This window comes from Mustela nivalis (assembly GCF_964662115.1).
Source record: "Mustela nivalis genome assembly, chromosome: 1".
In the NCBI taxonomy this organism is placed as follows: Eukaryota; Metazoa; Chordata; class Mammalia; order Carnivora; family Mustelidae; genus Mustela; species Mustela nivalis.
In genome coordinates, this window is record NC_139020.1 from 191,129,015 (window position 1) to 191,139,701 (window position 10,687).

General features: G+C 48.1%; 1 protein-coding gene across 2 annotated transcripts in view; it reads left to right on the top strand.

Annotated features, from left to right (window-relative positions):
* IL17RD (interleukin 17 receptor D) overlaps positions 1-9,485 on the top strand; it is a 73,736-nt gene extending 64,251 nt beyond the window's left edge. For both annotated transcript variants that reach the window (XM_082739120.1, XM_082739121.1), the window contains exons 12-13: positions 703-1,642; positions 2,422-9,485. In XM_082739120.1, the coding sequence (XP_082595246.1) occupies positions 703-1,642; positions 2,422-2,534 (1,053 nt within the window). In that variant the 3' untranslated portion in view covers positions 2,535-9,485. The remainder of the gene's footprint in view (positions 1-702; positions 1,643-2,421) is intronic.
* Positions 9,486-10,687: the final 1,202 nt, after the last annotated feature.

A 10,687-nucleotide genomic window follows, 5' to 3' on the forward strand; every position in this document is an offset into this window, starting at 1 on the left:
ACCCCCCCAGACTGCTGTGACATCACGGTGGGAAGTGCCAGTCACTCACAAGTGATCTACCTGCAATGGCTATGTTACTGCAGTCCACCACCCGCCCCTGGTCGTTGATGGACTGGTAAACAGCATGGCTGACCCTGGGGCTGTGAGAGGGGCCAAGGAGGTCTTCTCTGTCCATCACATTCTGTGGATGTGAGTCAGCTAGCACGGCAGGCCACTCTGACATCCAGACCTGAGCTGAATTTCCTGCCTGCTTTGGGGTCCCTCATCCAGACCTATCCACCATCACCTTCTAGCTTTGTCTTCGGGACAAAGTGTCTGCTGCACTCATCACAGAGACCGGCCCCAGGCCTCCCATTCAAGGGGCTCACTGGCACACTCAGAGCCCCCTTGAGGGCCTCACTCGGGATATGTGACTTGGGCAGGTTGCCAGAAGCTCTGTTCCCTCCATTTTTTTCCCTCGTAGGGGGAGAGTGGTAACAGCCCCCACTTTAGGCTGAAACAAGCCCCCAATGCAGAGGGCCTGGCATGTCACTGTCCCCCACAGAACGCTAGCTGTTCCCAGATCCCGCATCCCTGAGCCCGCAGGCAGCAGTGCTGATGACGCTTAAAGGACATAGGAGGGGACCTTCTCCTAACCCTCTTGTTTTTGTGGCCCGACGCCCCAGGCTGTGTAGGTGAGTGAGGTCCCTGTTCTCATTCCAGGTGGCTCTGGACCTGTGGGAGGACTTCAGCCTCGGCCGAGAAGGGCAGAGAGAATGGGTCATCCAGAAGATCCACGAGTCCCAGTTCATCATCGTGGTGTGTTCCAAAGGCATGAAGTACTTCGTGGACAAGAAGAACTACAAGCACAAAGGCAGCGCCCGCGGCCCGGGGAAAGGGGAGCTCTTCCTGGTGGCGGTGGCAGCCATCGCGGAGAAGCTCCGCCAGGCCAAGCAGAGCTCCGCCGCCCAGCTCAGCAAGTTCATCGCCGTGTACTTCGATTATTCCTGCGAGGGCGATGTTCCCGGCGTCCTGGACCTGAGCACCAAGTACAAGCTCATGGACAACCTTCCCCAGCTCTGTTCCCACCTGCACTCCAGAGACCAGGGCCTCCTCCTGGAGCCTGGGCAGTACCTGGGACAGGTGAGCAGAAGGAACTACTTTCGCAGCAAGTCAGGCCGGTCCCTTTACGTCGCCATTTGCAACATGCACCAGTTTATCGACGAGGAGCCCGACTGGTTTGAGAAGCAGTTCGTCCCTCTCCGGCCTCCCCCACTTCACTCCCGAGAGCCGGTGCTGGAGAAGTTTGACTCGGGCTTGGTGTTAAATGATGTCATGTGCAAACCAGAGCCCGACGGTGATTTCTGCCTCAAGGCGGAGGCTGCGGTCGCCGGGGCACTGGCCAACTCACCCTCGGAGGGCCTGCACTTGGGCCTGGACCAAGACGCAGAGGCTGGGCCCGGGCCAAGGGGCAGCTCGGTCCTGCGGCCCCTGCTGCACGCCGGGAAAGCCTCCAGCCCCTCGGACATGCCTCGGGACTCGGGCATCTACGACTCATCGGTGCCCTCCTCCGAGCTGTCCCTACCCCTAATGGAAGGACTCTCGGCAGATCAGACAGAAACATCTTCGCTGACAGAGAGCGTGTCGTCCTCCTCCGGCCTGGGTAAGGCGCGGGGGGAGCTGAGGGTGCTTTGGGGTCGGGTTCCTCATGCAGTCCATAGCCTTTGTCCCTAATTCCCAAATCCATGCAAGTGTTTTTTTAAGTTGGGTGCAGACGCGTTGGCAATGAAGCTTATGGGCAGTAGCACGACTCCACGGATAGTGTCGGTTTCTTCTAGGCAATGGGGATGTTCACTTGTGCGAGCAGTGAGTGAATACTGAGGCTCAGTGAGGGTGAGCTACCCGGCTCCTGCCAGGAGTGTTATGCCACATACAGTGTGTATATCGTATCACCTTCCTGACCTCCACAGGCCTCTGGCTACCAAGACAGAGCTTGCCCTAAGTGTACCAGATGAGGGTCTGTGCACTTTGTCTTTGTTGGGCTTTGCAGTATTCGCCACCCCTCACCAGTGCCAGTGCGTTCAAAGCCACGTCTTTTAACGATCCTGGGGTTGGTGGGCACAGTGTTCTGTCCACCACAGCTGACTCAGCAAAGGGCCCGGTGGGAGGACCCTGTGGGAGAGCCCGGCCTCCCCAGGGAATGCCAGCAGGATGCCCTCTGGAGTTACCCCTTACAGTGCATGGAGTCCTACATGCAAGCCCTTGACTCTCAAGTAAGGGAACCTGCCCATAGCTTGGGACTGCTCAGTCTTGAGTTGGTTGGGGGGCCTGCCTCACTCGTAAAGCCCGTAGTCCAAACCCAGGTTCAGCCACAGCCTGGCCTGAGCCCCCGGCCCGGTAAAGTACAATGACGTGTGGCTCCCCACTGTCTTCTTTCCTTAGGTGAGGAGGACCCTCCTACCTTTCCTTCCAAGCTCCTCGCCTCCGGGACGTGCAAAGCAGACCCTGGTTGTTGCAGCTACACTGGTGAACTCCACGTGGTCGCCCCTTTGTAACGAAATGGAAGTAGAGTCTAAGCATTGCCACTTTAGCTGCTGCCTCTCTCTGGTCCCCCAGCTCTTCTCTCTGGTTGCGCAGTCCACTTGGAGCTGAGGTCTCCGACAAGGATATTTGGAGTGAAATTTGGGCCAGTACTTGCTCTCCATGCCCCATCCCTCTACCTGGTATCTTGGCCAAGTCTCCAATTTTCTCAAACCATATGGGTATCTCTGAAAGTCATATCCATAAGGCCCGACAGCAGCTTGTCCCATTAGGTCAGACCTTGGATTAGAGTCGGTTCTGGGAGGTAAGGAGGAAACAGGCACAGAGATGCAGGAACATACCTGCACTGATCACTCAGATTTTGTTTCTTTCTGCAAACTTTGCCTGTTTGCCGTTGGCTACTTTGAACTGAAATGCTTTGTGGGAGAAGCACTCTTCGTATCATTCTAGCCACAGAAATCAAGTGCCAGTCTTTCTGGGAACCATGTTGTTTCAGATGATGGTTTTAGTGTAGAATTTGCACTGCTGTGGGTGTCCAAAAGAGCTCCGAGTCAAAGGTCAGAAAGGTAACTGAGTCTACTATCCCCTTTCGTAAAATGAGTCTTTATGTATTAGTGGGTGCATGGCTGGCTGAGGTGGGGGCTGTGCGGTCAGGCTGAACATTCCAACAGTATTTCCTGACCTGGGTTGGTCATTGTGCAGAAAGCATCAAAACTCAGGGAACAGGACCACCTGTTGGTGTGAGGAGGCATCATGGCGGGGGGGGGGGGCAGATCTGCCTGCCAGGTTTCCCTGGGTTCTGTTCGCTGTGCAGTATCTCAGACGTTGCTGCCTGGAAGTTTATTTTTAAAAGACAAATACCCAACTGGGCTGTCTTACTGGAAGCTGGAGTTCATGCTTCAGTGGACTTCTGTTCTAAAGCTGTGTCTGGAATATTAGGGATCAGGATCGACTGAAATACGGCTGTGCATACAGGTTGCGGCCACTCACCTTGCCGAGCCGGTTTTGACTAATGATAAAGTCTCATTTTAAGGAGGTGCGAAGAAGGGAGCGGTCAGGAAGATGAGTGTGCTCTGCTAATAGCATCTGAAGAAGACAGGAGACCTGAAATCATTGAATTCTTGAATCTTAACATAATCCCCAACCTCCCCACTCCCCTCAACAACCAGCCTGTGAATCATGTGTCACTGTGTGTTTCTGTTCTACTTACCAGACGAAAGATTGGTCTCTTGTGCTCTCTTCTACCAAAAGAGCTATTTAGAGCTTAGGGGGAAAGAATTTGCTTTAAAAAGGAAAAGTAAATGTTCTGTTTCTATGAATGATATTTCTACAGAATTTGTTTCCAAAAGAGAAAACAGGTGTTCAAATCCTGTTTGTGTATTAGGTATGTGCGTCATGATGACTTGGTCTTCCCTGTGGAAACTCCTTTCCCCTTGAGGGGTTGTGAGCATCTTTCTCCACCTTTTTCGTGGGTGCTGTTGAATTTGGGCACCCTGCTTTTACTCAGCACTCACATAGGGGATCCTGGGTTTCGCTCCTTTAGCAGATAGGATCCATATTACGGGAGATACTGAGGAACAGCTCAAGGAGGGGTAGGAGGTGGAACGGAGCATGACTTTTCCATCCAAGCACATGCTTGGCAGATGGGGAAGGAAAGGTTTGCAGCCTTGCTGGAAAGAAGAGGTTTGTGTGTATTTTTGATGCAAATGCCGCACTGCATGTTCTGGAAAGGCAGCTGACGGCTTCTTGGGAGAAAAACGTGCTTGTCCTCCGGCATCAGGTTTCCTGCAGCTGCTCTGAAGGGGAGACAAGTGAGCTGCAAAATTGTCTCCCCCATAAAACCAGGCATCTTGTTGGAGAAGAGATGTTCCATGTCATTGTGGAATCTGGGACATGTGCAGAGCTCATGCCCACACGTGACGGTCCTGCCATTCTGCCGTTGGGATAAGTTCTGCAAGGGGACTTGCGAACATGAAAATTCACTTTGGAACATTATCAGAGAGACTGAGGCCAAGAAATGGTGCATGCTCCAAAGGAACCATGAGGAGCTACTTTTAGGATATTCAGCTTTGCACATAAAATGAGGCATCTCTGAGAAAAGCGATCCCCAGAGCAGCACGGAGGACTGGGGGTGGTGGGAGCATCAACGGAGCTCCATGAGCATGGGCAGAGAGATGGCTAAATGAACTTACTTCTTTTGAAGATGCAAGGGGAAAAACCTGTGCTAGACCAAAAATCAGGTAAAGTTTTAGTTTGGATTTAGGGTTTGGACCACCTATTTTTAAGAACTAATGTTTCTTATGTTTCAACACAATTAAATTCTAACATACCAAGTAGCAAAACCATAGTATGAATGCCTAAGTCAGACTAAGTTGAGATGTCCCAACTTCGTGGTTTTGCCTTATTAGTTTCTCTTCTTCTTCTCCTCCTCCTACTTCTTCTTATTTTTCTTTTTCTCCTCCTCCTACTTCTTCTTCTTCTTCTTCTTCTTCTTCTTCTTCTTCTTCTTCTTCTTCTTCTTCTTCTTCACCCTTTCCATCTCTTGCTGGGAATGAGAACAGTTGCTTTGCAGATTAAGGCAAAACATCTGTTTTAAGCAGGGCTGCATTCTTTGACATTGTCCCAGATAATGGAAATGGTAAGATAGAATTCAGATAAAAGTTCTGCTGAATCACAGGCTTTCAGAAATTGGGGCTATAAGACTTAGACTATAGGGATGGTCTCCATGAGAAGCCGTGATCTGGAGACTAAGAGGCTTGTTTGACTAAGTTAGCTGGTGTCCTCTGGGCAGGAGAGCAGGGGTAGATGCAAGGAACCAGGTAAGCAAGTCTTGAAGGTAGTTGAAGGTAGGGAGCTAGTTGTTGATCTTAACTCACCAGTGCCCTTCAGAAAGGACTTTGCATCGGATATAGTCAGCTTTGCAGAGGGGGAGGGATCAGGGAGCTGGAAGCTCAGGTAAAGGTGAGCTCTTCTCCCAGAGGTTGGCTCCAAGCAAAAAGAACCACCTAGGCAGACCCAGGCCAGACACCCAGGAAGGGCAGTGTCCTACAGACGGCCAAATCCTGGGCCTTTGAGGCACACTGGTCTCCAGAAAGAATCAGAAGTCACTCAGGTCCAGGCCTAGGTGTTCATGTTGGGTGACCAGCCAGGTAATAGCATTTTGAACCAAAAATGAGATGGGACCTTAAAGTCATGAGACAGGTTTTGGTTGACACATTAGTAATAACTGAAGACAGTCCCAGAGCACAAGTTCGAAAAGTGTCTTTAACAGCAATGACATTGGAATCCACGTGTAGTAATTTAAGTTCATGTATGTTGGCACATCAGAGTTCAGTCTTGCTACTTCATAGCTGCAAATGTCTTCTTTTTTTTTAACCAACGCCTCATCTCAGAGTCCCTGACTTAAGCACAAATAAACAGGAAGACAGTCCCTCCAAAAATGTGGAGTTAGATGATTTTCAGAATTGAGCATTTTTTTTAAATTTCTTTTCAGCGTAACAGTATTCATTGTTTTTGCACCACACCCAGTGCTCCATGGAATCCGTGCCCTCTCTAATACCCACCACCTGGTTCCCCCAACCTCCCACCCCCCACCCCGAGCATCTTTTTTTTTTTTTAGAAGATTTTATTTATTTGACAAAGATCACAAGTAGGCAGAGAGGCAGGCAGAGAGAGAGGAAGGGAAGCAGGCTCCCCGCTGAGCAGAGAGCCCGATGCAGGGCTCGATCCCAGGACCCTGAGATCATGACCTGAGCCGAAGACAGAGGCTTTAACCCACTGAGCCACCCAGGTGCCCCCCGAGCATCTTTTAAAAGAAACAAAAGCTATTTTGTTCCTGGAGAAGAAATGATATACGCTCCTCTTAAAGAAAACCCTACGATCCCCAGTAGCCTCAGCACAAAGTTGGCTCTTTTAGGGGAGAATTATTCTTTGTGTCCTTATTGGAGAGATGTAGGTGGACAATACCCATGTGAGGGTTATTAGCCTTTTCTGTTGTTTGTGAAGACTGTTGCTCTTATGTAGTGGATGTCTTCAGGGGGTGCCCCTGCAGCAGGCTAGGAGTAATGATAAACAAGGTGCGGTGATAAGTGGCAATGAGCTCCTCCTCAGTGTCAGAGAGACCATAGGGCATGGTGAGGACTGTGCCAAACAGAAGTGTTTCCTGCAGGAGGCACTTCCCACCTGCAGGAAGGCAGCTCTTCTAGGCAGTTGTGGCCATGTAGTGTTTACTGATTTTTCCATTTGTCAAGAGAGGCTGAGAATATGGATTTCTTCTTTTTTTTTTTTTTAAGTAGTCTCCATGCCCAATGTGGAGCCCAGCGAGGGGCTTGAACTCATGACCCTGAGAACAAGACCTGAGCTGATATCAAGAGTCCGATGCTCAACCCAATGGAGCCAACCAGGCACCCTGACAGTCTGGGTTTTATATGAAAAATTATGATTTTTTAAATGGTATTGGCAACTAAATCTTTTTTTTTTTTTTCTTTTTCAATTCAAGCTCAAAAGAACACATGAGTGGGCCTGATTTGGCCTACTAGCTGCCAGTTTGCCCCTTTGCCTCGTAAGATTTGAAATGAAAAGCATTCATGGTAATTACAGATGTCTGATATCACCAGAAAATGCTCTTGCTAAATGCAGCTGATGGCTAGACCATTTTCCCCCACCTTGCTCCCCCAAAGAAGTTTGATATGATTGTGAATATATTTGCGATGTTTTGATTATTTCTTTGTTTTGTGGTGCCTTAAGTGAAAGGCAAACCAGTTACTAATTTCAAAATCAGATTTATAAAGGGGTGCCTGGCTGGCTCAGTTGGTACAGCAGACAACTCTTGATCTTGAGGTTGTAAGTTCAAGCCCCACGTTGGGTGTAGAGGATTACTTAAAAAAAATCTTAAAAAAACAAACAAAAAAATCAGATTTATGTTCTCCAGTTTAAAAAACCTAACACTTGGAGCAATTTTCATTTGAATTCCACAACCTAAAGGACATATTTATAGTTTTAGTTCTTGGCTTAATAATTTTTTAAACGGTGTGCCATTCTGAGCTTTGGCCAAGAGTTAAAGAGAAAAGCAGACATTGTAGGGGGTGGGGCAAGGAACCCCCACGTGTCCACTAGAGCCAGGCCATTGGCATTGTCTTCTGTTTGAAACAATCTGTGAATCGACTCTGTTTTGGACATGTGAAACAGTACACGGAGAAAAGCTTTTCCTGATACTGAGAGATCAGTTAGGAGTCCTTATGGGGTGTTGGGTCATCCTTTCTATGTCACCTCCTTTTCCAGGCTCGGGGTGGAAATAAACAAAAGGAAGTCTGACTGTAAGCCAATAGCTTGGCTTCCAATTTCAGAGTTTAGGACCTGGGAGAAAGTTTGGATTATCTAGCATGTCTTCCCCGTGCTGGTGTCAGCGGGGTCTGAGCCTGAATTATTTCAGACATATGGCTATGGATGGGATGCTGGATTTTCAGAGAGGGAAATTCAGTAACCTCCCCCACTGATCAGATAGTTCTTTGTCCATCTTACAGAAATTTAAACCAGCCTTCTTTTGTTCCGCATGTCGCGGAAGAAGAACAGCTGGTTACCTTCCGTGTATTTGAAAACCCCAGTGAAGTCATCCCCTTGGTGTTTTTATTTCTGTGGTAAATAATCCCACCTGCTTAAACCATTCTTCATAGCTCTTGTTTTGCAAGGGCTTGATCATTTTCACTGCTGTTCTGTGTCTCGGCTTCACGCTCAGTTGCGTTGAGCAAACAGAACATGGTGCCTTACTCACATTGGTGCCTTGAGAAGGCCAAGGGCAGGATGGGGATTACAGGGAAATCCTCGCGCACCCGGATTCTCTTACTACTTAAAACTGTAATGGCACTTTTAAAAAGTGGTATATTGCCTGTACTCATTTTGATGATTCCTTGGTTGCCACATCCACCCTTCCCGCCCGGCAAGAGCCTGTTACATCCCCCCCACCCTTCTTGTGGTCAGACAACTTGGTGCTTATTCCTGATGTGTTTAATGCCATTCCTGAGCTGCTTCAAGACAAGCTCTCACCTTCTGAGTGGCAGCTCCCCCTCCCTGCAGTTTTAGATTCTATTTTCGCATCTCTCTAGACATCACCTCTAATTGATGACTCACAATATTATTAGATGGTTTGGACTTCACTTCAACCACTGGCAAGATGGAGAGCAGTTGCTAAGGGCTGATTTGCAAAGAGAGTGAGGGAGGATCTCTTGGGAATTTTGGCTGGTTACCTCTCCTCCCATTCTTTGGTTCCTCCCTGAAATTCTGCTGGGACCGCAGACAACCCTAGGAGCTTTCCTGGGTTCTGAAGGGCTGGAGCCATGACTCTGAAATGACTCAGCACTGTGTTTTGCACAATCAGAAGTCTGACAAAAGCAATCTGATTATGATCATATCTGATGTTGATGCCAAATAAAAGTTCAGTCGAGAAGATGCAAAGAAGCATTGTACACAATATGGACAAAGTTGCCTGCTCCATCTGTTAGACAAAAAAAATTACCGTCCGGGGCACACTAACGTGTAACTGTTATTTAAAGGTTTTGGGTTTTTTTCCTCAAGGAAAAAGAATGGTGAGTCTGGACAGAGCAAAAACTTTTTGTAAAAACCACATGTGTTCATTTAGAGAGTAGGTAATTTCTATTTTCACTATTTTTTTTTTTTAAACTACAGAAGCTCCCTGTTACTACGTTCTAGGGGGTAAGCCTGTGGAACATGAACATGGTGGTTCTTGTCATTGTCTTGGTTTCATCTTTAAGATTGTCCTTGGTAGGGTTTGGAGGAATAGTGAGCACTGACAGACTGTAACAATGTGCTCTATTTTTACATTGAAAACAATGTCTTCTTTGATTTGTACATAACTATAAATAGGTGACAGTAGGTCACAGCTGACATTTGCAAAATGTTGTTTTTGTACCTTAGCATTTCTGCACCAAATAAAATGTTTTAAGATTGCAGTGGTTCCTTATTCTGCATCATCTTTCCTGTTTCCTGAGGAGCTGGGTGCCTAGCACAGCTTTCGGAGGGCTCTGCCTCTGAGGAGAGAGATTATCCAAGGAGAGGAGGCGAAGGCGGCCAGTAGGTCTTGCACGGAAAACCTGCTGCCTTGAGCATTTGCCTTGCCTTCAGGCAGGCAGTTGTATATTGCCTGTGTGGAGTCCAGAACAGGGATATTCATGGTCAACTGTCAGAACAAATGGACCTTTTCAGAAATTTGAAAAGCAGGGCGCCTGAGTGGCTCAGTCCTTTGAGCGTCTGACTCTTGGTTTTGGCTCAGGTTGTGATCACGGCATTCCTGGGATCGAGCCCTGCGCGAGCCTGTTTCTCTCTCTCCTTCTGCTCCTCCCCTGCTCTCTCAAATAAATAAATCTTTTAAAATTATATTTTATTTATTAGAGAGAGAGAGCTTGAGTCGGGAGCAGGGGCAGAGAGAGAGAGAGAAGCAGACTCTGCTGAGCAGGGAGCCCAACACGGGGCTCGATCCCAGGACCTGGGATCATGACCCGCACCGAAGGCAGGTGCTGAACAAACTGAGCCACCCAGGTGCCCCTCAAATAAATAAATCTTTAAAAAAAATGTTGAAAAGAGCTGCTGAAATGTGGGAGCCACAAATGTTCTGTCATCCAATAAAAGTGGCTCCTCATTCTTCCAGTAGACATTCCCTCACCCCCTGTGTGCAAATATTGAGAGTAAATTTGTTACACTGCTCAAGCAAACAGATCTAAAGGGACTCGACTGGAAGACGATCAGGCAGATGCTGCGGTAAGTACTTTCTTTCCTCTTTGTTGGGGGGGGGGGGTGGGGATTTGGTTTTGGACAACAGAGAAACCCTAATTTTTATCATACTAGTAAGAAACAGTCTGCTTTTACAGCTACTTCTTTTTTTCTATCTTTTTTTCCTTTCTTTTCATTTTATTTATTTATTTTTAATTTATTTGAGAGAGTGAGAGAGATCACAGAGGGAGAGAAAGGGCTTGAGCAGGGAGCATCATGTGGGGCTTGATCTTAGGACCCTGGGATCATGACCTGAGCTGAAGGCAGATGCGCCACCAACTGAGCCACCAAGGCAACCCTATCTTTTTTTTTTTTTTAAGTACTATCTACACCCAGCACGGGGCTCAAATTCATGGCCCCACCATCCAGAGTCGCATGCTCTCCC